The sequence below is a fragment of the Equus quagga genome, chromosome 3, assembly GCF_021613505.1.
Source record: "Equus quagga isolate Etosha38 chromosome 3, UCLA_HA_Equagga_1.0, whole genome shotgun sequence".
Classification (NCBI taxonomy): domain Eukaryota; kingdom Metazoa; phylum Chordata; class Mammalia; order Perissodactyla; family Equidae; genus Equus; species Equus quagga.
This window is the reverse complement of record NC_060269.1, coordinates 87564678-87590974: the sequence shown is the minus strand read 5'-3', so window position 1 is coordinate 87590974 and position 26297 is coordinate 87564678. Positions and strand designations below refer to the sequence as shown.

General features: G+C 33.4%; 1 protein-coding gene across 4 annotated transcripts in view; it reads right to left on the bottom strand.

The window, feature by feature from the left end:
- The window catches only part of MAPK10 (mitogen-activated protein kinase 10), a 295415-nt gene that overhangs the window by 42939 nt on the left and 226179 nt on the right, over positions 1–26297 (bottom strand). For 3 of the 4 annotated variants that reach the window (XM_046656779.1, XM_046656777.1, XM_046656780.1), the window contains 2 exons: positions 24681–24752; positions 3832–4014 (listed from right to left, as the gene is read on the bottom strand). In XM_046656779.1, coding sequence (XP_046512735.1) covers positions 3832–4014; positions 24681–24752 — 255 coding nt within the window. Of the gene's footprint in view, positions 1–3831; positions 4015–14467; positions 14540–24680; positions 24753–26297 lie in introns of all 4 variants that reach the window. The other variant, XM_046656778.1, reaches the window with a different exon arrangement.

Below are 26297 nucleotides of genomic sequence, written 5' to 3'. Positions count from 1 at the left end.
ATAGTATACTATCTACTCACACCAGGTAATTTCCTTCATGTTGGTGAGAGCGTAAATTGGTACAGATTTTTTGGATGCGAATTGGGCAGTATCTATTAAAATGTGAATACCTTCTGACCCAGCAGGTCCGCTTTCAGGTAGACAGCCTAGAGAAACGATTGCACATGCTCATGAAGAGCATCCAGGAAGGATGTTCGCTGTAGCATTGGCTGTGGAAGGAAAAACTTCTCACAAGAGTTTACATTTCCTTCCATAGAACAATGAAATGAGCTATGGCACAACTGCATCATGGACTTGTTTGGCAGTCCAAAAGAAAGACGTGGGTCTATATGTACTCACATGGACATGTTGTTCAGTGAAAAAAGAAGTTGCAGGATGATCTGAAGATCATGATGCCATTTGTGTAGTCTGCCCCTTCCCATTAAAACAGCAAACATTTCCCTGCCTCTCTGTGTACGTATACAAATGCGTAGAAAATGTCTGCAAGGTAACCAACAAACTGAAAATAGTAGTTACCTCTGAGGAGGGGAGAATATGCACATGTATTGCTCGTATAATTAAAAATAAATTTAAAAGAATAAAGTTTTTAAAAGGGAGGAAGTTAAAGTGGGTGGAGAGTGCTCATTTAAAAGCTTTTCTGAGCTGGGAAAAGAGATAAAGCAATGTCCAGAGGGAGGCAAGGAGGTGAGGGGTCACTTTTTGAGGAAGGGAGAGAGGATGAAACTTGAACAGGAGCAGAAGCTTCAAGGAGACAGAAGAAGGGGTAGATTTGAGAGAAAGAATCCACAAGACGTAGTAATCAAATCGATGGGGGGATCTAGTTAAGTTTATAAAATAACTAAATGTCTACTGTGTGCCAGGTACAGTGTAGCTGCCAGGCACACAAAAAGAAAATCATCTGGTGATAATCAGTAAGTGCATTTAATTACATTGCTAAAGGACATTCAGTTTTTAATCTCTAAAAATACATGAAATTTTTCAGAAAATGTAGTTCCAAACTGATCTGAACGTTTTACAGTGAAAATATTCAATTTGTTCCAAATATATGATAAAACTTCAAATTAAAGAGAACAAATCTAGATTGGCTTGCTAAATTAGGAAAAAGGCAATGTGTTTGAGTCCATGGAAATGTACCAATTTTTATTTATCAATTTTTCTGATTTTTAAGGAAATGCAGGTTAATTATGGAAAATTTAGAAATTACGTAAGACATAAAATCCAGAAAAACCAACTTTCCCCACCATCTAGTGGCCAAAACTCTCCTTATTGGATATTCTCTTCTAGTCTTGTCTATGTATTTTTTCATAATTTTTATTATACTACAGTTAAAATGTAGTTATCAATTTTTTCACATGTTCTCAGACATTAATATTTTCTTGTGTTTTTATGTTTTAATAAATACACTTTTCATGTATTTATTAATATTACTTACTTATATACAGTCATGAATCACTTAACAACAGGGATGTGCTCTAAGAAATGCATCATTAGGTGATTTCGCGTTGCGTGAACATCACGGAGTGTACTTACACAAATCTAGATGGTATAGCTTACTACACACCTAGGTTATCTGGTAAAATCTTATGGGACTATCCCCCAAATATGTAGTCCATCATTGACCAAAACGTTGTTATGTGGTGCATGACTGTATTTATAAAAAATCGCTAGTTAAATGAGACTGTAAGACTTTTTATTTTTATTAATAATTTTTCTGGGGATCTCAATTCTAGATATTTGATTTTTGATTTCTGCTACTTTCAAACTGAAGCTCACAAGAATAACAAAAGTACAGAAATATTTATACATTTACTTTCAATATTTAATCTTTCTCATTGCCAATGACCCCCTGGAGGCCCTACAGAGCTGTATTTATTTATTTCATTGATCAAAGATCTCTTTGATTTGTAACTGATTTTATTCCTACAGTCACACACCCCTGTCCCATAGATGCAACCATCAAACCCACCCATGTTTCTTTTCTTAGAAAGGGTGTGGATTGGGGTGGGCTCCTCATCAATAGGGGTATGAGCTACAGTAATGCCAAATCATCTAAGAAACACGATCAATACTATTTGTAGGGAACAAATTAAGGCAAAGGAAAAAGTTTCCCTTCCTCATCTTTTATTCTTTCATTTGCAAGTAAATGTTTTATGCTTTTTTTAATAACAGTAGAATAAATTCTTTCCTTTGATTATTTGTATAATTCTTTATAATTTTCTAATTTTATATTAAAATTATAATTAAATAATTATAAATATGTAGACTAGTTTATCTTTTGCAAATATAAGGTAATCATAGAGGTTCAAATTGGATTAAAAAGCCAAAAAATAAACTCCAGTATGATGGAATTATATTTTGAAGCATGGTATTTTACTTAATAGTTTTTCTACAAGTCCTGTTTAAATTATCTCCAATAATTTAATCAAGGCCTTCTCATCTCCATATTGTTACCCTACAAAAGTGTCTTCATATGAAAAGATTCCTTTTGCCTGACACATCAATTAGCACCATAAAGACATCAAATCTTTAAAACCTCTGCTTAGAGAACAAGCTCTTCTTCAATCTGCGTATAGCCAGGGTTGATCTTAAAAACAGTAGATTTAGTAATAATTTAATCTGTTGCCACTCAGCAAGCAGCTAAGGGAAGAAACCCAACTGTGCAATACAAGTGTCACAAACACAGAAACAATGCTGCACATTTAAAACTCACCAGCGGAAAGCTTGGAAGAGATGCTAAGACCCTGGGAAAGAGCAGCGCCACATTTTAGTTTCTCTGTCTCATTTCAGTCTGTATCAGCTATAAATTAAGTGTAGCTAACTAATTGCCTACCAAACATTTGGGGTACAATCTCAAAAGCATGTATCCTTTTCCTTTTTGGATAATGTATAGATATATTTTAAATAATAATTATTGCATTAATTATTACTTTTATATCTAACAGTTACTGATCATTTACTGTGAGCCAGGCACTGTTCCAAGTGCTCGACAAATTATTTAGTCAATTAATCCTTCCAATGACCCTCTAAGGTAGACACTTTCTGCCTTCATTTGTTACAGGAGGTACAGAGAAATTAGACAACTTGCACAGGTTTACACAGATTTCAAGGAATTGAGCCCAGGCAGGGGGAAAAATCTAATATGTCTCAAAATCAGGTTCTCTGGAACTTCCTAAATTAAAATAAGAATGAGCCTATCATTTATATTATACTTTACATATTGCCAAATTTATTCCTTGTCTCCAATCCTATGACAGCCATTATTATCCCAGTTTTTTAGGTAAAGAAAATAAGATTTGTTACTAAAGTTCATAACTGCAGAGATAGTAGTAGAAAGAATTGCTTATTAATGAAAGTGTTTATATTGAATATAAAATGTGTAGGTAAAATCTCTTTTGTCATTCTAAAGTGAAAAAATTGTAGTTAAGCATTCCATAAAATACAAATAAAACTCAAATACCTGCATCTTTAGGATTTTACAACCAAAAATTTGTGTTGAAAATATTTTCCAGGTAATAAAAAGAAGTGGAACAATAATTTCAATGCATATTACATTGGTCTTTTAAAGTTACACTGCAAAATAATTTCAAGATGATAAATAAGCCCAATGAAATAGTCAACCCACACCACCGTCACACACCTTATTGCTATCCTTCCCTCTGAACATCCAGACAGGTCTAAAATCCTTGGCCACTCCCCCTTTGTAAGAAAGATCTTTTAAAGATACCTTTCCTTAAATTGAGGTGGTTCAAGTTAAAGACAGGAGTTTTTACCATTCACTTATTCAGCCCGTCACCCACACAATGGTTCTGAAGTTGTCCCTGATGGGCGTACCTTTGAGTTTATTGTGCTCGGAGTCCGCTGGGAAGAGGGAATCTGGAAAGAGCTTGGGGAAGGTGAGTCCTGCATACTTGGGCCGATTCTCCACATAGTTTCTTACTGTGGGTTGCAATTTCTTCATGAATTCCGGACAGGGTGTTCCTAGTTGTTCAATTACCTTGTTCCACTGGTCAATATCTGAGAATTGAATAGTTAAGGGCAAAAAGAAGTGCAGGCCACTAGCTCTTGCCTTTAACTAGTTGGGGGACTAATCTGCTTCTCAGAATCCTGAGCAGTCGTCAATACAACTGGAGTTTTAATAAGCAACAAAAGACAAAAATATAAAATCAGAATTGTTAGGCAATGAATACTTTTGGAATTTTAAGTTCGCTTCTGGAACATATACACTTTTGGAGAATTAGCATCATGTAGCAAAATAGGATATCATGAAATACCTCTGGGTTGTAAAGATGAAAGGTATTTAGATAACACAAGAAGGATTTCTTATATTGAGACAAACTTCTACATAACCATGTGATTAGAAGAGAAATAATGACACATAATCATATTTTCATGACATTACCTCAATCATTTATTTTGTAAAAATGACAAACAAATATTTTATAAGATTCACTTACATCTTTCCTAAATTTCTTTTAAGGTTTTTTCTTCTTTTCTCTACCAAATAGGAAATTTCATGATCTATTAATGTTTTCTACTCATATGCATTATATGTGGGATCAATAATTCTTCACCCAAGGCTTAAAAAATTTCTATCATCAAAGTAGGCACAGTTGTTCTTACTTCTGATAGTAGTGCCCTGCATCCTGAATATTAGTTTCAATGAGATATGATGGGAAACATAGGATACTCAATTTAAGACAACAGATTTCCATCCAAGTGTATGTGTTTCAAAAGTACATTAAATATGGAGAAGGCTACAAAAAAAATTACCTCTCTATGAAAATTAATACCCTCCAAAATTGGGGAGTCTTTGACAGACATACACACTGATTGAGATTTTCTTTTTCATCTATCATTAATATTTGATATATCAGAGCCTTGAGAATAATAGACACCACCCACGAGAACTCTCCAGAACCAACTGGAAGAAGCTGATTTCCAACAGATTTCCTTGCCATGTGTCCATGAATGACAGAAGCCTTAGAAATCCTTAAATCCAGTTTCACAGGCACTGCTCTCTCCCATGATGCTTCAATCTACAATGCTATTCTTCAGGGTTAAGTTAATTAACTCATTTCTGTTAATGTAATTTGTGACAGTTCAGGGACCTTACCATAATATTACTTAATTGAGATTTGTAAAATCTTTACCCCTAGCTATTCAGTAGGGTTGGACTAAAAAGATTGAAAGTCTTAACAGAAGACAAAATTAACTATATTCAACAAAAATAAATATATAATGCAAACAAAGTAGACAGGAGATTAAACAAAGATAGAATCAAGCTAATTTGCAAATCTTCTTCTACCTCCCTTATAATCTGGCGAAATAAAATTTAAATTATTACATATCCCCTTAGTTATTGGGATAAAAAATATATGATTGTGTAATATCAAGAAATAAAGTGAGAGTGGGAAAAACTGAAGAATATTCCTTTAAAACAGTAGGGAGAATTAAACAAGAACATGTTTCAATAAAAGGTCACATAAGTTACCACGTGCATGAAAATACAGTAGTAAGTCAGAATCATTAGAAATAAAGAAACTAAAAAATTACAAAAGATTAGAATTGAAAGTTACTCAAATACTTGTGTTAGTACCATGGATATAGGTAAGCTATAACTACTTAGTCATATTTAAATAGAGAGCATTAATATAGTTAAATAAATCTCAGTGCTTACATTGTGAAGTATGAGAAGAGGTCTTCTCTCTAATACAGTTAGGTTATCGTGCCCTACCAAAGCCATCATTTAATCATCGGTCAACCCTCCTTAGAATTCTAAGGACTTGCTGTCAAGCTAAAAATAAGGGCAAAGAAGCTGTCAGATTTTTTGTAAAGGAATCATTTCACAAAATTGGAAAAATTCTCCTAAGACACTATTATATTCTAGTTAAATTTAGCTAAAGTTAGTCAGTAAAAAAATTACTTGCTTTTTTAGTAGCATTCCCCCCCAAAATTCCCTAGTATTTTTACAGTCAAGTTTAAGGAGAGTCAAATATTCTGGAATTTGTTAAACAAGAACAGCTAAAATGTTTCTTTTTTAAAAGTTATAATTAAAGTCTACGGAAGCACACAGTGTACCATCCTACTTTAGATGGGTTTTTAGATGAAACACTACTGTGATCCTTCATGTAATGGTTTACAAAAAGGGAGGCAAGAATCTTTATCAATTAAATAGTTGAATGTTTTAATTGCAAATATGTGATATAATCATCTTTAAAAGTATGTGCGTTTATTTTAACCAATCCATTTCAAGTTCTTTCTTCCTCTAAACACAAATAGTTATGTTTAAGCGGTAAGTGCTTGTTTTCCAGACATTCACAGGATTGTGACATGAACACTATATCCAACTATACTTAGTTCGCCACGTGATTTTTCTTTATAATCATAATTAACCAAAAATAAGCCAATACTGAAAAATCATATCTCCTGGCCCCAAGTCCAGAGCTTGTTCCAAAGATTCCAGTAAGGAAAAGAGCAAGTTTAAAACCGATGTGGTAGAAATTGCTTTAATTTGGCCATGAAATTGATGGTATATTTGTCACAAGAAATTCCCCTTAAAGAATGTCTCTGAAATTGCTTCCCTAGTCTCTCAGGTCAACATTTTCACAAAAAACAATTAATTTTGTTAATATTTTAAATAGAAAATAAGGTGATATATTTTTAAAAGAAATTTTTTTAAATCATCAGATTTCCACAATGATGATTTTTTTAAAAATACATAAAATATTAGCTAGATTTTTATGATTATGTACTAATGTTAACATAGCAAATATTTTTTAAAAAGAATGGCCAAAATTATTTTTGTAAAAAGAGTCATTTGCTTTAGAACACTCGTAAGTGGTCTTTTTCATACTATATGAGTCAAGATCTAAATATTTGTAAATTTCTGCCTGTGCTGTTATCAAAAAAACAATAAATATATCTTTTTATATTTTTGCTCTGCTATTTCAGAAATTATTACACTTACAGTTACCAAAAGCATTTAACAAAAATGGGAAAATGTCATCTAATAGAAATTGACAATTTTCTCATTTAAATCTAAATTCACTATATAAAAAGTCACATTACAAAATGTTTGATTTTATAGAGTATGTTGACAAGATAATGCACAAATATTGGCTATTATTAATGCCTTCAATAAATAGTATTGTAATAGATGACTAAAACAAAGTAAGTGTGGATTGTAAAAACGAGTATCTGAAATCCTAAGATTGAAAATTATTCTAGTTAATTTTATCAGTTAGCTCAGAACCTACATTTAGGCACTCCTTTAACTTCCTTGGTTGAGAACTTTCTAAAATACGTCACAAACTGCCTTGAACGTAATATACAAAAAATGTCTTCTTTTCTGGGTATGAACATAATTTATACTATGCACATTAAAGAGTTGTTTAATGACCTCATTTTGCTGTGCCCTTTGAATTACTGTATCTTCTTTTTAAGGTTTTTTCCATCAATGATTACCTTTTGTTCTCATGAATATAGTTTCCAGAGTTGACACCTGCATAGATTCAGACTTGCTTTCTACTCTGCTCCAAGCCTTCTATTTAACATTCTGTGCAAAAATTTTCTGACATCTATTTGCAACTTAAAGAATATCACTGTTTGTCTCCAAATTCTTAACTACATTTTTACAGATAATATTGCCTAAGAGCACTGTTTGTTTAGAGCAGTTTCAGGGGAGGCTTTTTTAGATTGCAAGCCAACCAGCTGCCTTGGCACGGTGTTGGGTATTATTGTGTGGCTTTATGCTAGCCCTGTAGGAAAGAACACTATAATCAATTAGTAATGTCTGCAATGAATGTACAACAAGGAAGTGAAGGCATGCATGCCTTGTGTTAGGCATCATGATATTAAACTGTGGTTCCTAAACTTGAATATTCATTACATAGGGAACTTACAAAAATATAGATCCCTTCCCTCTCCTTATTGGTCTAAAGATTCCGAGTCCGTAGGTCTTAGATGGTATCATAAAAAACAAAAACACCAACAGTAATTGCAATCCAGTCACCTCTGGAATACATTTTGAGAAATACTAGCGTAGAATATACTAACACTCTCTTGTGAACTTCTAAGTTCAGATTTAAGAATAAAGTACTAATACGTTTCAGTTTTATGATGTAAATTAGAATAGGATCAGTTTCACCAAAAGATTATTCCACATTTATTTGCTATGGAAAACTTAGGGGTCGTTCACCCAGAAATACTTCAGGGAAAGAAAATTTTAATATTTATCCCTTTTCTCTGTGTTGCTTTCCTGAAAAGACCATAAGAAATAATAGTAAGTGGTACACCTAGGGTTCCAGCAGGAGAGGGGGCTGCCTATCATCATCAAGGGAAGGAATGAAATCACGTGTTGCTATCACCTGTGGGTGCTACTTACAGAAAGTGCAAAAGCTATTCAATATACAGTTCAAAATATTGGACCATATATTTCAGTATTTATTCCATATTTGCCTATGATAGAATTTGCTCTATCTAAAAGTAAAAGTACTTTTACTTTTGAGGGCAATTGTAAAGATCCGGATAGAAGCATATAAATATACATATGACAGAGTCCTGGATTCAGATTTTCATGGTAATGTCTTGAGTTGTTTTGATAATTTAAAAATATTTTTACCTTTTTTATTTCAAAATATTCTTTTCCTATCAGTAGTCCCCCTCAAATTCTAACATGAAATATGAACAAGTGACAATGCACAATTGTAGCTAACATCTGTTTTCATTATAAATGAGCACAGGAAGAGGAAATATTATAAGCTAAAATACATAAAAAACTCAAAGCGACAGTCTAAAAAGGCCATTTGTTCCCTGGCAGTAGATTCTAATGGAATGCTGAGGGACACAGAATCTCCAAAGGCTGATATTTGAAGCATGATGTACATGGATTTCAGCACAATCTATGTCGTCTTATAAATCTATTTATTATTGTAATCTATATTTATTTGCAAAGCAAAAAATGGAGAGACATTTGACATATAAGCAAATGCAATTTATATTAATATGTGTCACAATGGTAGAATTTTCATTAACCTCTCATTCGCACAGGCCCCTTACAAGACCTAATTTCATATTTGCGATGCTAATTATTTTTTGAACACAACACCCTCACACAACACCTTGTATGGTGTTCTGGTCTCACAAAGGCTGGATCTGACTCGATCTGCATTTTGAAACTAGCAAGAGGCCTTGGAGATCATGTAATTTGACACCCGTATTTTATAGCTGAAAAACATCAGCGTCCTTTTAAAATTAGTAAATAAAATGACTTTAAACAAAGGAGCTAATACAAACAGCTCCTAACACTAGCAGAAGTATAGAATTCTATTTAAGCGGAGTTTTGGTGACACTGTACTCTGTATTGTGAGACCCTCTCAGGAAGATTACATCCATTTCTGGGTACAACACTAAATAAAAGGGAGTTTAAGGAGGGGCACTCAAGCTTATATGAGGTCAGGTCAAAACAAGCCATATGAGGCATCGTGACAAAACTTTTTATGTCTAAACTTAAAAAGGAAGGGAACAATCGTTGCTTCCCATCCCAGCACTTTGATCCCTCTTATCCCTTAGCCATCATCACCTTCCAACATACTGCACCTTTTATTATAAATTTCATGATGACAAGGATTTTAGTCAGTTTTGTTTACTGATACATCCCTGGAGACACAAAGTGCCTAGCACATGGTAGGTGCTCAAAAAGTATTTATTGAATAAATGAATATCTGCTTTATGTCCAATTAGAGTTTTTTCATGGAGATGATGTAAAGAATAGGAGAGAGAAAATATTCAAAGAAACAAAAGCTGAGAAATTCCAGTGATTTGAGATAGGTCAGAATTCAGGAAACGCAGTGAATTCCAAGGTATATAAACAAAAAGAAATCCATACCTACCCACATGGTAGGGAAACAGAAAAATAAAGACCAAAAAAAATCCTATATGAAGGCAGAGAAAAGGGACAGACTATCTCCAAAGATGAGTGTCACACTGACAGCTAATTATTCACCAGCAGTACTAGAAACAAAAAGCCAGTGGGATAACACCCCCAAAACGCTGGAAGAATATAAATATCAACCTAAAATCCTATATTCAACAAAACTATCTTTTGACCAGGGAATCCCAACCAGAAAGCAGAGCTTTATCATCAAAGACTCCCACTAAAGAACTTCTAAAAGGTGTACCTCAGGAGGAAAGAATACAATCTTAAAATAAAGGGCCAAATTGCAAGAAGTAGCAGTAAGCCAAGAAAATGATAATCATAAGAATGAATCTATACGAACTCTACCTGCATGCAATAAAATTATAATTCTGTCAATTTATGAGGCTAAACAAAGAGAACTAAAATACTGGCCATAGGTAGCATGTCTAAGTTGATGTAGTAATGATCTAAATTAGCATGTGCTGAGATCGTTTTGTGTTCAGAAAAAGATAAAAATTGTCTGAATTAAAATAGCAAGTCTCCACAAATTAAACTATAGATTCAATACATTCCAATATAAATACCAATATGGATATTTTTATAGAAGTTAGCAAGCCAATTCTAAACTGTTTATGGAAGAGCAATGGTTGCTTAATAACGAAAATACTTCTGAAGAAGACAAAAAAAGGAGGGGTATTTACCCCACCTAATTTAAGTGCATAGTATGCATTTGTGCTCATTAAGAGAGAGCAGTAATGGTGCAGAGCTAGACAAGCAGACCGGTGGAACAGCATATAGAACCCAGAATCCAACATTCCTTTCCCCAAAGTGCGGAAACTTATGACAGAGACAGCACTATAGATCAGTGAAAAATGAATAAGCTAGTCAGTAAATGGAACTGAAATAAAACAAATTGGATCCCTCTTTCAAATCACACACAAAAATCAGTTCGAAGTGAATTAAAGGCTTAAACGTAAAAGGTTAAACTAAAACATTCATAGTAAAATTACAAGAGAATAAAAAGGCATCAAAGGATTCTTAAACAAGACATAAAAACAGATTGTAGAATTGCTATAAAATAAAACAGGAAAATAATCTAAATACAGGGAGAAGATATTTGCAACACATAAAACTGACAAAGATTAGGTGCCAGAATATATAAAGAACTCCTACTAACCAATTTTTAAAAATACAATAAAAAAAACTATTTTAAAAAAACGAAGGACACTTTACCAAGAGGAAAGAAAATACTAATGATGAATAAACACAGGAGAAGATGTTTAGCCTCCCTTGTAGTTAACAAAATGTACATTAAGCTCCAATGAAATAGTATCTTATATCGAAGAGATCAGTAACAAATTTAAAAACAAATCTGGCAACACCAAGAGCTGATGAGGATGTAGAGTAGACAGTTATATTTAGATACTGCTACTCTGGAAATCAATGTGATGTTACATAGTGAAGTTTAAAATGTGCACGCCTATAAGCCCACGCATTTTTGATAAGAAAACCTTGCCCATGTCCTCCTGGAGATGTATATTCATAGCATCTTTGTTTATAACAGCAAAAACAAAAACTGTATATATTCCAAAGTCTATTTACAGGAGAATGGGTTCACTGTAGAATATTCATAGACTGGAATACTATACAGTCATGAAAATTAATCAACTATTTCTAAAGCATCAACATGGATAAATCTCAAAAATATAATGTTAACTTCAATAAAAAGCAAGTCACAAAATAATAATGATAGTACAATATGTAAAACACATAAAACTAAACCATCTGTTGCTTAGGGATAAGTATGCATGTGGTAAAAATACAAAGAAAGTCAAGGAAATTATAAAAACATGCATTTAGGACTGTGGTGACTTCTGGGGTGACTGGAGAAGAACACACAAAAAGATTCAAAGGTATTGGTAGTGTTCTATTTTTCAATTTGAGTGGTAGTACGTGTGTTCATTTTATTGATCTTCTTCAAAAGCTATATACTTAATATTAATTCACTTTTATAATATAAAATATTTTATAATTTTTAATGTAAACTGTCTTCTGTGATGAAATTCATTACAAGATCTCCCAAAAGAAAAGCTTCTCAATAGCTGAATTCTGATTCTTCTGTAGAGAGTTAAAACATTTGATTTGAATAAAATTCAATTAATATGTAGTTAAAAATACATCTACTAATAAAGTAGCATATAAATATATAAAATTTTAAGAACTGTTTTTGGATACCTAAATTTATCAGTGCTAAAAATAATGTGTTGAATTTTTTTTAGGTATAACAGAAAGAATATAAGACCTTATTCATATTTTAGGTTTTGTTGTTGAGTTGGTTTATATATTGAAGAGATATATGTCGCTCATACCTTCATCAATCATTTATTTTGAGAGTGTTTTCATATAAGTGACGATATGTTGATTAGAAATAATATGACTCCTTATCATGTATTGTATAAATGTATAGTAGACATATTGTATACGTCTAGCTCCATTTAATAATTTTATTGCCTCTTCAGATGTCTTTTCTAATAATAGGGAATTTTAAAACATAAGTAATCAGTCTTGCATTTTATGAGTTTAACTTTATGATATTCAGTGTTGAAAAAGACTGATTTAAACTAACCAACATGTTTGAAATCATTAAAAGACCACATCCTACACTCAGAAAATAATCCCATTTGCCTTCAGGAAATTTACAAATATATTCCTATATGAGAGCTCCAGAAATAACTCAATATAAAAATATTAAGTTCAGGCACTGAAAGGGCATCTAATATGCGACTTTAACAGCAACAGCTGAAGGCTTTACTCATAACGGATTGTGATACCGGAGTTAAAAAATGATCCCCAAGCAACTTCTTCCAAGAAATAGATTCTAAGAATTGTTAACCCGTATTTAATAACTCAGTTGTGGAAATCTGATTTGATTTTCTTTAATAGAAAATGTAAGGAAAGTAAGGAAAGTAATGAAAATCAATCATTTTAATTTACAGGTGGCAAATATTCATTTCAGTCATCAATTATTCAACCACAATGAACTTCTGAAAAAGCAAAGAATACAAAGTTAACGGATTGAGTCTATTTCCATCAAATGTCTAAAATTAGCCAGAACTTAATAACTGTTTCATGTTTATGTCCAAAGGCGAAACTCAAGTTTATAATTCACTGAGAATCAAAGAAATCTTGTTTCTTGGAAATCTGAAAGAATTTAGTTTTTATCAAGCCAACATACTTTTAAATAGCATTAACATAAACATGAACGTGGTAAACTTATAGACGTTATTTAATAAAATGTATGTGCAGAAGACAAAACTGCAATATAGACAGAACAATGTTTGCAATAATCATGTATTATACATAAGACTAGAAGAAAGTTTTTAGTAAAAATAGAAATAAAAACAGTGTAGCTTTATTTTTAACTAAATAAAACATTTTAAGTTAAACTCTTGCACTCAACAAAAATTGAGTGCCTTATTCAGTCACTTCCTAAACTGATCCTTTAAAACACAGAGAATATACGTATAAAACTATATACATATATATATCTCCATATATGTAATACATTAATCCCCAAAGCAAATGGCTAATCGAAATATGGTTAGGATAGACTATATTAGTAATTAAATTCACTTTAATTATACATTAAAACCCCATTATTATAGGTTCAATTTTCTTTTTGAATTTTGATCATTTAAGCAGAGGTTTTATCTTCGGTATGGTGAGGACACAATATTTTCCTAAGTGACTGAGTGTAGGCACATACTTAACTAACCCATAAATAATCACACACCGTCCGTATCTGTTTAATACCGTAAAGCCTCTAGAATCTATACTTGCTGATCATTAGCTGCCTAAGAGCAGATCACTTTCGCTTATCCAAGTGATATAAATTTGTTTCTTCAGATATTTTATATCATTACTAATTAATGAGGTTTTAATTATTGCACTTGTTAATAATGTGGAGAAAATAAGAGAAGGAATTGGAGCTATTATTCCTAGAAATGAAGAGAAAAAGCAAAAAGAATTTCAGAAGAGGTCAATCAATTGTAAAATGAAATTCACATGCATGCTCTCTGAATATGTGTGAAAATAAACTTATTGTATTTGTGGGTGAACATAAATCTAACAGATTAAAGATTTTCATGCCAAGTGAATATTTCTTACCATATAAAACCATAAATCTTCAGTCTCAAACTGAAAGATTTTGTCATTTATTATCTAGCTATGAATTTAACTTAATTTCAAAACATCTACAACGAAAAAACAATAAAAAAGAGTATATCACTCTTATTTGTTTCATAGAATTAAAGCAGACCTGTTGATATCATGTTGAATGTTTCATATTTGACACTGTGTTATCCATGTAAGATCTTGCTAGGAAACAAGGTTACTCTACCAGGATGTCAGCTGGGAAATATTTGACATTGGCAGCTCATTGAATCCCTCTCAGGGAAGTGAATATATACCATCAGCAGGATTGTATCTGAGAACAAAGGGAATTGACTGAGAATGACACCCACAGAAACCACTGGCTGCTAAGAAGGATACGATCAGTGCCAGGAAACAGCACTGCACCTTTTATCATTTCTCCCATGATGCACCCTACTGACCACATGTCAACTGAAAACAAAAACGAAATGAAGATAAACAAGAAGACAGGAATAGAACAGCAAATAAAAAACACTTGGCTACCATGCCATAGAGCAACGGTCTGACCTTTCACTGACTGGATAAGAAGACAGTCTTATGATTATTAGCGTTTTAAAATGGTGAAATGGAGAGAGCATAAGAATGTCAGGGCCCTTTCTACTGTGCAACTGAACTAACAACACCACTCAATGCTACCTAATGTATGATAATATTACTTTGCAATTATAATTCAATGATTAATTTAGCTTCTGATTTAAAAGGTCTAATTTTCATTTATCTACTAGAATCCTACTGATTTGTATTGTAAATTATTCTAGATTGTGTTAATACGGGAAAAATGCAAATCAGTTTTTCTTTTATTCTTTTGTATACCATATTTGGGGGAAAAAAGAAAAGCTGAACTGCCAGCAACATCAAAACAAAGGGTTTCTTTTACAAAACATATTTACTTTTATTTATAAATACGAATAAATTTCTGGAAGTGAAATGCCAGTTTAAGAATGAACGTTTTGGAATAGGCTAGCTCAGTTTCATTGATTCCCATCAAAAGAGTATGTTTCTAAACAGGAAGCCTCGTCTTAGTCTTGTAAACATGGTTGCTTTATAATGGTAAGAAATGCTGGCTTTCAAAAGGAGATGGTTTGACATGAAATTAACAACATGCTTTAAAGAGCTGACACTTCTTCTGAGACTGTGAATCAAATGAAACCTGGAATTCAAGGTGAAATTATTCTCTGCTATTACCAGTTATCATCCAGAGCTTAACACCAGGAAGCTAGGGCAGAGGACACTCAGGGAGGGGGCAAAACTGGGAAAGGCAAAGCAAGAAAGGGAAATCTCTCTCTTGAACTATACTTGGTTACTCACGTGTTCCTACTGAAAAGTCATAAAGAGATACATCATTCTTATGAGGGAAAATAACCTAGAATGAGGGATGCCGATGGGGAGCAAATAGGGAAAGGCATTAAGATAGCAGCACAGTATTGATTTTGCTCCACTTACTCTTCAAATTACATCTTGTAATTTGGCAGTGAGCTTAAAGAACTCCTCACGAGATTCTTTCCAATGTGAAAATCTCGCTCAGGTTACACTCAGCGTTTCCACAGTCTGATTGAACACCCAAACAGAGTGATCACTGCAAAGAAATGGTTACAGCTTTGAAGGTGACAAGCATACCCAGAGAAGCAAATTCGTTTTGCTTCCATTTTAGGAAAGCAAGTGGCATGCAAAAATATCAGGGAAAGATAGAGCAAACAGTTGTGCATCCCTTTATTATTAATGCATTTCTAATCTCAGATAATGTCTGTCTCACAAGAGGCTGGTATTGTGAGAATCTTTGAATAAAGGAAAAAAGAAAAAGATCTCTGAAAATGTATTTGTTTTTGAATTGCAAGTATTCTTATCCTACTGTCCAAAGTGATCATCTAAGTTGCTATTTACAGTCTATTTTTTATAGATATTGGGGAAGAGATAGACAAAAAACATAGACAGCTAAAAACTCAAAAAGAAGGGTTTTCTCCTGCCTATGTCCATTCAAACATTTGGGGAAAGGCTGTTTCTGCCACAAACCTATTTAGGACTTAGAAAATATCATTTATATTTTTTATTTAATGCAAAAACTCTCTTCTATGATATCTCTGGCAAATAGTCACTTTTTTTCTGTTGCAGAACTGATTCCATTGCTTTCTACCTGATTCCATAAGCTTTCTAATCTTCGCCAAGTTACTTCATCGCTCTCAATCTCAATTTTATCCTCTGAAATGTGGATAATAAATAGCATTTATCGTGTAGAAGCTTTTAAAAGACTTGAGGGGATTGTGCCTGGTAAGATCCTTCCATATTGCCTGGTGCATAGTAAGTCCTCAATAAATATTAGTTAAATATCATCACGAATTAAACATATATTCGAATTATATATTAGAATTAAATATGTATATAGGAAAGGTTTATTTTATTATATATATAAAAAGTAAGGAAATCTTTCCAATGAGGGAAACTCGTCGTTCACTGGATGATCCTTTTCCCCGTTGAAACCACTCAGAAAGGCTTTCCACATACTGAACCACAGTTGACTCTGTGGGACTTCTCTTCATTATCTAAACAGGAATTACCGTGTTCCTTTGTCCAAATAATAATTTTAAAATATGTGAATATAACTTATGATCCCTGACCATGCCCCTCCCGAAACTGGCAAATTTTTATCTTTCAGACTAAAATCCCTTGATTTTTCCCTCTGTCTCACATGTGCCTTTATGCAACAGACAACCTAAACAGAATCTCAGTCCCTATGTTGCTTCAGCCTCAATTGGTTCTAGATGGTTGTTGGTTTAATAACTGGTATTAATAACTGGTATTTCTCCCAGTGCTCCTTTGTGTGGCTCTGCTGGATACAGATATTTCAAAGGAAAAGGAGAATATTTTTGGAAATTTATCTTCATGTCAGAATCCAAAATAGCCTTAATAGATCACAAAGATTTGCATAAAAATAATGCAGAGATATAAACTCTAGATCTGAACTACTGACGAATACATATTGAATTCCATGTTCTTTATTTTCATGTATCTTTTCTAGGTGACAGTACCCTGGAAACCTTTCCAACTCCCATTTAACTTTACTTAGTATTCACTATGCCTACAGACTATCCATGCTTGTGTCACCTAAGTGCTAAGCCTTGGCCTGCAACTGATGAGCTCCATTATTATGAGCTACAATGTGGGATATATGCACATGAATTTATATAGACTTTTATATACTCAAGACAGGGTTATTTCTTAAGATAATGCCATTGTACCAAATTGTATGGATTAATCATCATGACTAAAACAGAAAATAGGTAATATAAGAATTGATACTAAATCCTATCCGGACAGGAAGGGAGGGGTAGTGGTAAGCCTTCCTTCAACTATATGTATATATATATATCATGGTGACTCTGGATTATTTTATGAAATTTTTAAGACATTCCAATGAATACAGACTGTGCACAGACCTTAGAAGAAATTAGCAAGTTCAATCACTGTTGGAAACTGGATTTTGATGCTTTCTGAGAAAGTCTGATACAGAATTTGGATCTCCATAAGAGTTTTGTAGACAAAGCCTACCCAGGTAGAATTCTGGTTGCTTTTATGACTGATTCATTATGTTTCCCCTCCCATCATCAGTATTCCCATAGGCAGAAAGCAGACTCAATTGCAATTGTAACACTCAGAAACTGAGTCACTTTCCTTAGAAAGATTGTTAAGTTTTGGTGCTACCAAAATATGTTTATTAATTTTCTAAGTGAGCAAATCTCAAGGGTTGCATCATTTGTCAGGCATTGGGTTATACTAAATTATCTTTTCTTTACTTGTAGCAAAGAGATAGAAATGATACAGTGTAGGCCCTGGCAGTTTAAATCTAAAGAAAGCAAGCACTATAGTCCCACTTCTATACTCTGTCTAATGGCTTGGATAGTGATCCGCACTTTGGACTATGTGAGTTTCAATCCAGCATCCTGGCAAATGTTTCAGGGGCTCTGGTAACATGATTTTCAGAGCACAGTGCTTTTCTCCTTAACCTAATTATATCTTCATTTAGCACAGGATTCAGACAATGTGCTTTGATCGATTTTCCTTCAATGGATAACTCAAAATACATTAGAAGATTTAATAAAGTTTTCTAAAATCAGAACACTATTTCTTTGAAAAGTTTGTGCTTTGAAAGTTATAAATTTAATTGGATATTTAACCAAAGCACATTTTTTTTAAACTTCAATGCAAAGATGGAATTATAAAAGACTACTGATATGCATAAATAAACTGAGAATGCACATATTTTGCATACGCGAACCTAAGTAAGAAAAAGAAACAATATTCATGGAACACAATGTAAATATTCTAATGCCAGGAAATCAGAGGAAGATTTTCTCCCTTCACTTTACCTATTCAACTTGCTTTTCTTTCTTTGTAACTTCTATCATATCATATTATTTATTTTTAACCTTTATTTAAAAGACCTTACATTCTTGATTTGCTTTTTTACAAAAGAGAAAAAGTCCGTTGAGACTTATAATGAGAAAACTTTTAGCTTTATATATTATAAATAAAATTATGGACTAATGAACTAAAAAAATATTTTATCATAAAAACACTTGTGATTTTTACTGCACTAAAATATTTTAAATTATCATCTTTCAAAATCCATGTAATTCTGCAGTGTATATAAATAAGAAATTTAAGGAAAGGTTGATGCTGAAAAATAATGTCTTTTTCTTTAAACTTTTTCAACAAATAGTAAATGCTAGCTCTGAATGTCTCATATTATCACCAAATTAAATACACGCTCTCTGAAGATCCACATAAGCGTCCTCACTTCGTTCTGTACATCAGCTCGCAGAAGTGCTTTAGTAAGTGGCAAACCGTTCATTTTTCTTTCCTTTCACTGTTGTCTAATTCACAGATCATTGTGGTTTCTCATCATTTGAGAAGATAAGTTTTATTCTAGGTGGACTTCTAGTTATTTCCATTTTTTATAGTTTACCTAATTCAGTTTGAAGTTTATCTGGGCTGGAGTTCCCCCAAATTAACTTCATAATATAAAAATTGGAGCTCCTTAATTTTGCAGGTATTTACAGGTACGTGTATGTTTGTAAACATCTAATGTTTTATACATCTCAAACGACTGTCACAGCAATCCTGTAAGATGGGCACAGATGGTATTTTATAAAGTAAATTGAAGTTTGGGAGACAAGTTACATGACTAAAGTGAACAGGACCAAAAGCCAGTTCTTGGAGCCCTTTTCCACTGTGACCTTGAGACTTCTCTGACTGCTGAAGGCAGAAAGAGGCCCACGGTAGGTATCACCATTCATGAGCTCTGTCCTAGGAGCCAAACGGCCCCAGGGCAGTTTGAATGTAATATCTCGGTAATAACTAAGGAATGTATTTTATTTGTACTTTTTTTCCCCTGGATATTTCACTAGATTTTTAAAGATTGCTCAGTACTCTGTCTACAGAACTGAAGAGGGATGGGGAAAAATAATATGCTTTTAAACCTTTCTATAGACATTTCCAGGAGACAGGGAGCTTCTGGGACCCACCAGTCCCAGTGGAGCTTTGTGCCCAAAGCGCTCAATAGCTTCCTCTCCAAGGCAACAACGGGTCGAGGTCCAGCTCCTCAATTTTTGCGTTTTTGTTCCTCCTCAGAAGTCCGTTCTCCAGGTCCTCCCTCCCTCCCTGCTTCCTTACTGTGTGTCTCTCTGAACTCCTTTCATGACCTTCATGCCTCATCCTGCCCTCCAGTATACTCTGGTCTACTCTGAACCTCTTGAGAGAGGGCTTTTCCTCTCCAACTATGTCCTCCTTCTGTCTTTCCAGATCACCTCAGAATAACCAGTTTCCATTCTAGTGACTCTTGTTTCACTCAGATTTCCTCAAAATAATAATAAAAGAGTAGTAAGCAAATTAATAATGAAAATATATTCTTTCAAATAAATACAAGAAATAAATAAATAATCTTATTTTTTTTTAATGTTCATGATTATCTGCAATTAGCTTATGAGCATGAAAGAATGACTACTGGATTTTTACATCCCAACTTTATAAGGTTATAAATTATACATTGTTTGAGAAAACTCCATATTACCTTAATATTAGGGAACAGACTCAAACTATAGTAACGTATTAATTGAAAAAGTTTATTAGGAAATAAATGCAGTCATTTCAAAGATGTAAAAAGGATTAAGGATATCTGTCTGTACTAGATGAATATAATAATCCACAACTTCCAATTTTTGTTTATTTTACTTTGATTATTCCTGATTTTCATGTTCACGTTTAGAACAGATATGTTAATTTGAGGGCATTTTCTTTATTTCCTCAAGTACAATTTTGGCAAATCATTTACCTGTTCCTTAATAACTTGACTCCTTGGCAAGGTTATGTACATCCTTTTCATGCTAATGGTAATTTCTCATGACTTCAGAGGGAAAGGCAAGAAGAGGATGTTTTAGCAGTCCAACTGTCAGCTTTAATCGGAGATAATATACCTGAGGTCTAGAAGTTTCAAATGAATACTGTGTGTCTATCTTTAACATCACCCAGGTCCGGGGAACTCTGGCCAAAAACTCTACATAAAGGAACATCACAAGCTTTGCTCAAAGAAGGTGCTGCCATTTGAAGTAGAATGGAAAAACTTAGGTAGAGAGAATGTATCTAAAAGAAGCAAGCTTAAGGAAAGAACTCCTGAAAAGTGTACTGGCATTATATGAGCCTTCACCATATCCTCGATGGCGTTTGCAGTTAGTGACTAGATGTTCCTTAAACCAGCAACAACAAAAAACTTCTAAGAAACCATCATAAAACTGCTTTACTGTAAGTCCTTACTAAAAGAAACAAAATCTGAATGAATGTGAAGTCACTAATACCTCTTATATGATCTTTGGACTGTGTAAAGAAAACAATGGTCCTGGCATATCTATTGCTAACTTGAAATTTAGCATAGCTCTAAGAATTTTTAGTAAAATTGTATGTTATGTCAATATGTATCCTATGAAATAAGTTTTAGTCATAGCGGTATAATGAAAATTAAGTGTATAATAGTGTATGTTTGTATAATTTAAAAACTTTGCTTAATAAAAATAAATACTTTATAAATGTTCCTTTGGATATTAAAAAAATCAGCAAACTAATGAAAAGGAAACACAAATATGTATTTCATTTGTTTATTTATTTTGCCAACACTTTAATTTAGTAATTAAGAAACTACCCTGTGATATCATCTGGGTCATATCGATAGCCAAGAAACTCACATAATGTTTCTCAAGTGCAAAGAGTTTTAATGTAGGCAAGTAGGGAAAACTTGAGTCATCAAGACAATTTCACAAGATTTCTATATTTGTCGAGGTGTTTTACTATATTCTCTGAGGTTCAGATTAAGAAAGGAACATCAAAAAGTTCTGTGGAGAAAGAGGAATGATGTCGATTATGATGACAGAGTATTATCACACTAATTTTTAGCCTCAGAGAAATTGAATATAAATTGCTCTGAATAATTCTAAGTGAAAGTCAAGAGAACCCATGATTTTTTTTTTTTTTTTTTTTGTCTCTGAAGAATCTTGGAAGTACTCAAGGTATCCATTAGCATAAACTAAACTTTGAAATTAATTCCAGTAAATGCTGAAATCATTTCAATACGTTAAAAGATCGGTGTGATTCTTCTCCCCATAAAATAACCTCCATCGGCCCCTGAGCTTATGTCTGATCTTCATGGTTTAGTAAAGTTAGTTCAATGTTCTGATCTCTTGATTCTTAGTAGGAAGATTTACTCATAAAATGATAATAATTTCATGTAAAGATTAATGAAACAATTTCACTCAAAAACACAGAGTAGGGGCCGGCCCTGTGGCCGAGTGGTTAAGTACGCCACTCCGCTGCGGCGGCCCAAGGTTTCGCCAGTTCGGATCCGCTCATCAGGCCATGCTGAGGTGGCATCCCACATGCCACAACTAGAAGGACCCACAACTAGAATATACAACTATGCACTGGGGGGATTTGGGGAGAAAAAGCAGAAGAAAAAAAAAGATTGGCAACAGTTGTTAGCTCAGGTGCCAATCTCTAAAAAAAAACCACACAGAGTATCTGTAATCCATTGTTTAATAGGGATTTCTATAGTTTGATTTATTTTTTAAACATGGTCGTGACTTAAAGTATTAAATTATAATTTTAATTATAGATAAAATGAATGAAAGATTTAAATCCAAATGGAAACATTTTCAATGAGATGGCAGGTCTTCTAACCCACCTCATCTGGAAATTATTTCCTCATATTTAAGTAAAACTTAAGCAAGATGTTTTCCGCTATCAACGTCATTATGTAACTTCTCCATTTACTTTTAGGTCCTCACACAGGCTCATTATCATATATGTCACTAGGCTGTCAAAGACCGATATTCTACATAATCATCACGTGAGATGAAGGAATTCAGAATGCAAACCCTCATCACAATCTACATTTTGTGTATTAGGGTTTATTCAATTTCTAGGATCCAACTTATCAAGGATATATATTTTATGTATTGATTTTTGCACAATTTATTTTCAGTTCCAAACAATTTTTCTAAAACATAGACAAGAACAAAAGGGGAGGAAAAAAAGACCTCCAAGAGAACAATTTTTGGAAGACTATAGAATTATCGATATGGTGCTATTATCTTTGTTTGCTTGTTTTTCTGAAGGGTTATTTTGAGCTAAAAAATGTTTTGTTTTTTCCTCAATTTATTGGCTTTTCTATTCAACACTGTTAAAATAGGAGAAAAGCAACCCAGATAAATGCCTGAAGAGCTAAATTAGACCTCAGCGAACCATGCTCCATGGAAGTCAAGTGACCTGGAACAGCAATGTCACATGGAAATGAGATATTTTGTAACTTTTTGTCTTCCACTAACTTAATGCATTGTAGGGATGTGGCTGTGTACCTTCACTTTGAATACTGATTAAGAAGTTCCTTTATTTTTTTTTTGCCTGAAATGCATAACCTAAAGGCAAAAGTACACAGAAAAAATTCCCACTTTCATATGAAATCAGTACATTTAAATATGCATGTGATTTATAATATTGCTCAAATCAACTACATTGGGTATATAATTGATCCTCAAAATGTAAGTAATTTAAAGTAAAATGAAATATTATCATTGCAATACATAATCAATATAAAAATTATTAATGAGATAGTTTACATGCTTTCTTTTTATATCTTCAAAATCTAGTATGCATTTTGTATATATAACGTATCTCAATAGAGACTAACTATCATTTCAAGCACTAAACAGCCACGTGTCACAGTAGCTACCTATGGGACAGTAAAGTTCTAGAAGATGTCATTATTCTTATTACTCTTATTACTTGAATTTAGAGAATATCTCATTAATACCCAGTGGAATAAATAAATGCCAACATAAATGCATGCTCATTGTGACATTAACTTCTTATTGAGTCAGATTTTTTTTTTATTATTGGTCTTTTATTCTACTTCTATTTCTACTAAATAACGATCAAAATCTTTCATACATAATAAAAGAGTTCCTTAATAGAGTTTTCTTATTAATCAAATACAATATTTAATAGAGTTATGGACCACATGTTTATCGCCAATTTCCAAAAAGATTAATATGTAGTAAATATGACGAACTCAATCTTACATTATCATTGTTAAAGCTGTCAATTGTTATTGTACTTAGATTTGCACTAGTGTTTGTTAGCAGAATATTTCTGTATTTATAAAAGTGTATTCTCTATTAATATGTAAACTTTATTATTTATATACTACAAACACGAATATGTCCCTTTGTTAGAGAGTGAACTTTTGGTCATTTCGGAAATATACCAGCTCATTTAATAATTCCAAATCATAGATATCTCTCCAAGAAATGTCTGATGGAATCTAGTACAGGAGTCAGTGGCAGAAACTCAAATCAATACTGCTTTTTAAAATTCTAAATCTCATTGGAAAAGCAATTATCCATGTCAAGTCAAATCTCCAAGTCAAGTGAGGGAAGCCTATTTAAAACCCACCTGACCTCCAGCAATTTGAATAATAACTATGATTTTTAAATGTGGAAGTTCATGTTTAAAGGAGGATAGGCTATATTGACCTATTTAAGACTGGATATAGTGTCAACAGTAATTCAAATCAACGAAGCTGTCGACAGAAGCTTAGGATGTCAGCAAGGAGAGAAATTATTATGCCTAAATGTTGTGGAAGCATAAAATAGTTTTAGAAAGGAGATGAAAAATACTTGCAAATAGTGACTTATTTTGCTAGTTACAAAGATAAATATATTTTAATCATTTGAGATTTAGTAGCCCCTCTTATTTATGAAACTATTTTGAGTTATAGACAATAAATTAATTTAAGAAGAAAGCCCATTGAAAATTTAATTAAAACAAATCATGGCGGTAGGTAGTCTTCAATACTGGTCAGATTATAGAAATGAAATCATCACTTTTTTTTAACCACAATTACACCACTTACCCAACTTTTTGCTTCTATCTTTACTCTCCTGGTAAAATCATTACGTGTTTAAAGGGAGAGAGAACAAAACAGGTAAAGCTGTAGCAAAAGGTACAAGGATACAGTCCCTTCCTGGAAAGAGGATTTTGTGGCGAACCATTTCTCCCATAATGCATCCCACAGACCATATATCCACTAGAACAGGAGAGAGGGAAGTGAAGAAAAGGAGGAGAGTAAAGTTAAGTAAGATAATTGATCTTTGAAGGAGGAGGAAAAAGAACAGTTCCATTAGAAGGTACAATTTTTATCTCCCACCAAAAGTTGGCCAAAAAGATGAATTAAAACCAGCACCATAATATTACATAAACAATGTCCGGCATGAGAACTCAAATTAATTTTTAAAAATTACTTTATGGGTACCTTAGGTTGCCTCTTCAGTGTCATAAAGTGGTGACATGGAAAAGCAGCATCTAAACCAAAAGTATCTCCATGGACGGCGATGACTAAAAGCCACCAAGGGGGTTTTGATATCATTTGCTGGATGTAGAGAAAATCATCTTAATCAGCCTGTAGAGGTGGCTGTTCCCCTTTTCTATTCTATTCAGTTGTGTGGAATAGGCAAAAGGAGACCTTTTTTTTGGTCCAAAATAAGGTGCATGCAACCAAATCCAAGAAGCCAAGAAATGGCTGGAACCACGGTTTAAAGGCAGAAGTATTGGAAGCCCTGGTATTCAGAACTTAGTTCTTCCTTCAGAAGTTATCTTTGTAAGTAAACATCAGTTTTAGCTTCTATTTGAAATACTTCAAGAAAAAAGATCTAGGATTAATTCGAACATGTATAAAGAAGTCATCCGGCATTAAAGCGAAAAAAAGTATTAAAGGTGTTAAAAAGTTGTTATTATACGTATATTTATTTTTCAGTTGTCATACTTGTTAACCAAACATCCGTCACCTTCTCTTACCCATCTTTACCCTCTTCCAACTTGCTTTTTAGTAAGGACAAAGGAAACTTCTGGGCAAAAACATTAGGCTGAAGTGCTCCTTGGGGAAGGAAGGCGGGGTTAGGTGCACAGGAGAGCCGGGCATGCCTGATGTGGGAGCAAGCGGGTTTGTCTGCATGATAACCTACCTCCCGCACGGAACGGGAGGACAGCACAAGGGTGCTAGGGACGCCTTCTCCAGGGAGCTGCAGAAGCCAAAACACTAAGGCAGTCACTGACACGCCTTTCCAGTGAGGGAAGGAAAACGGATGAGCTTACGCTCTAGTTGTGCAGCGAAGATCTGAAAAGCCGTCACGGGAAAATTCAGACTCCCCAGACCTCGACAGATCTTTGATTTCTTGAATTTTTTAATTGGTTCCCCTTTGATATTTTAAAAACATAACTTGTGAAGAATGTATGCAAATATCTTCTAGTCCAAATAAGTTCGATGTGGTGTTTGTTGCCTTGGGAAGAAGACCAGATTTGCCTCTTCCAAATCAAAAGGTAACAGAATTTTGCCATGGCCCACCAAAGTGAATGTGACCTTCCTAAGAGCTGGCCTTTTCCCTTCCTCTGCACAAATGCACAGAAGTATTGGCTCTCTTCTAATCTGGAAGTACACAAAGGCATTTTTTAAAACTTTGGTGGCCAGGGAATTTTCATAGAAGTACCCTGCAGCACCTTCACATAAAAATATAATCGTAATTATTTTTATAGAACTTACAAAAATAAACTGCTAGGAACTAAATAGAATAAAATA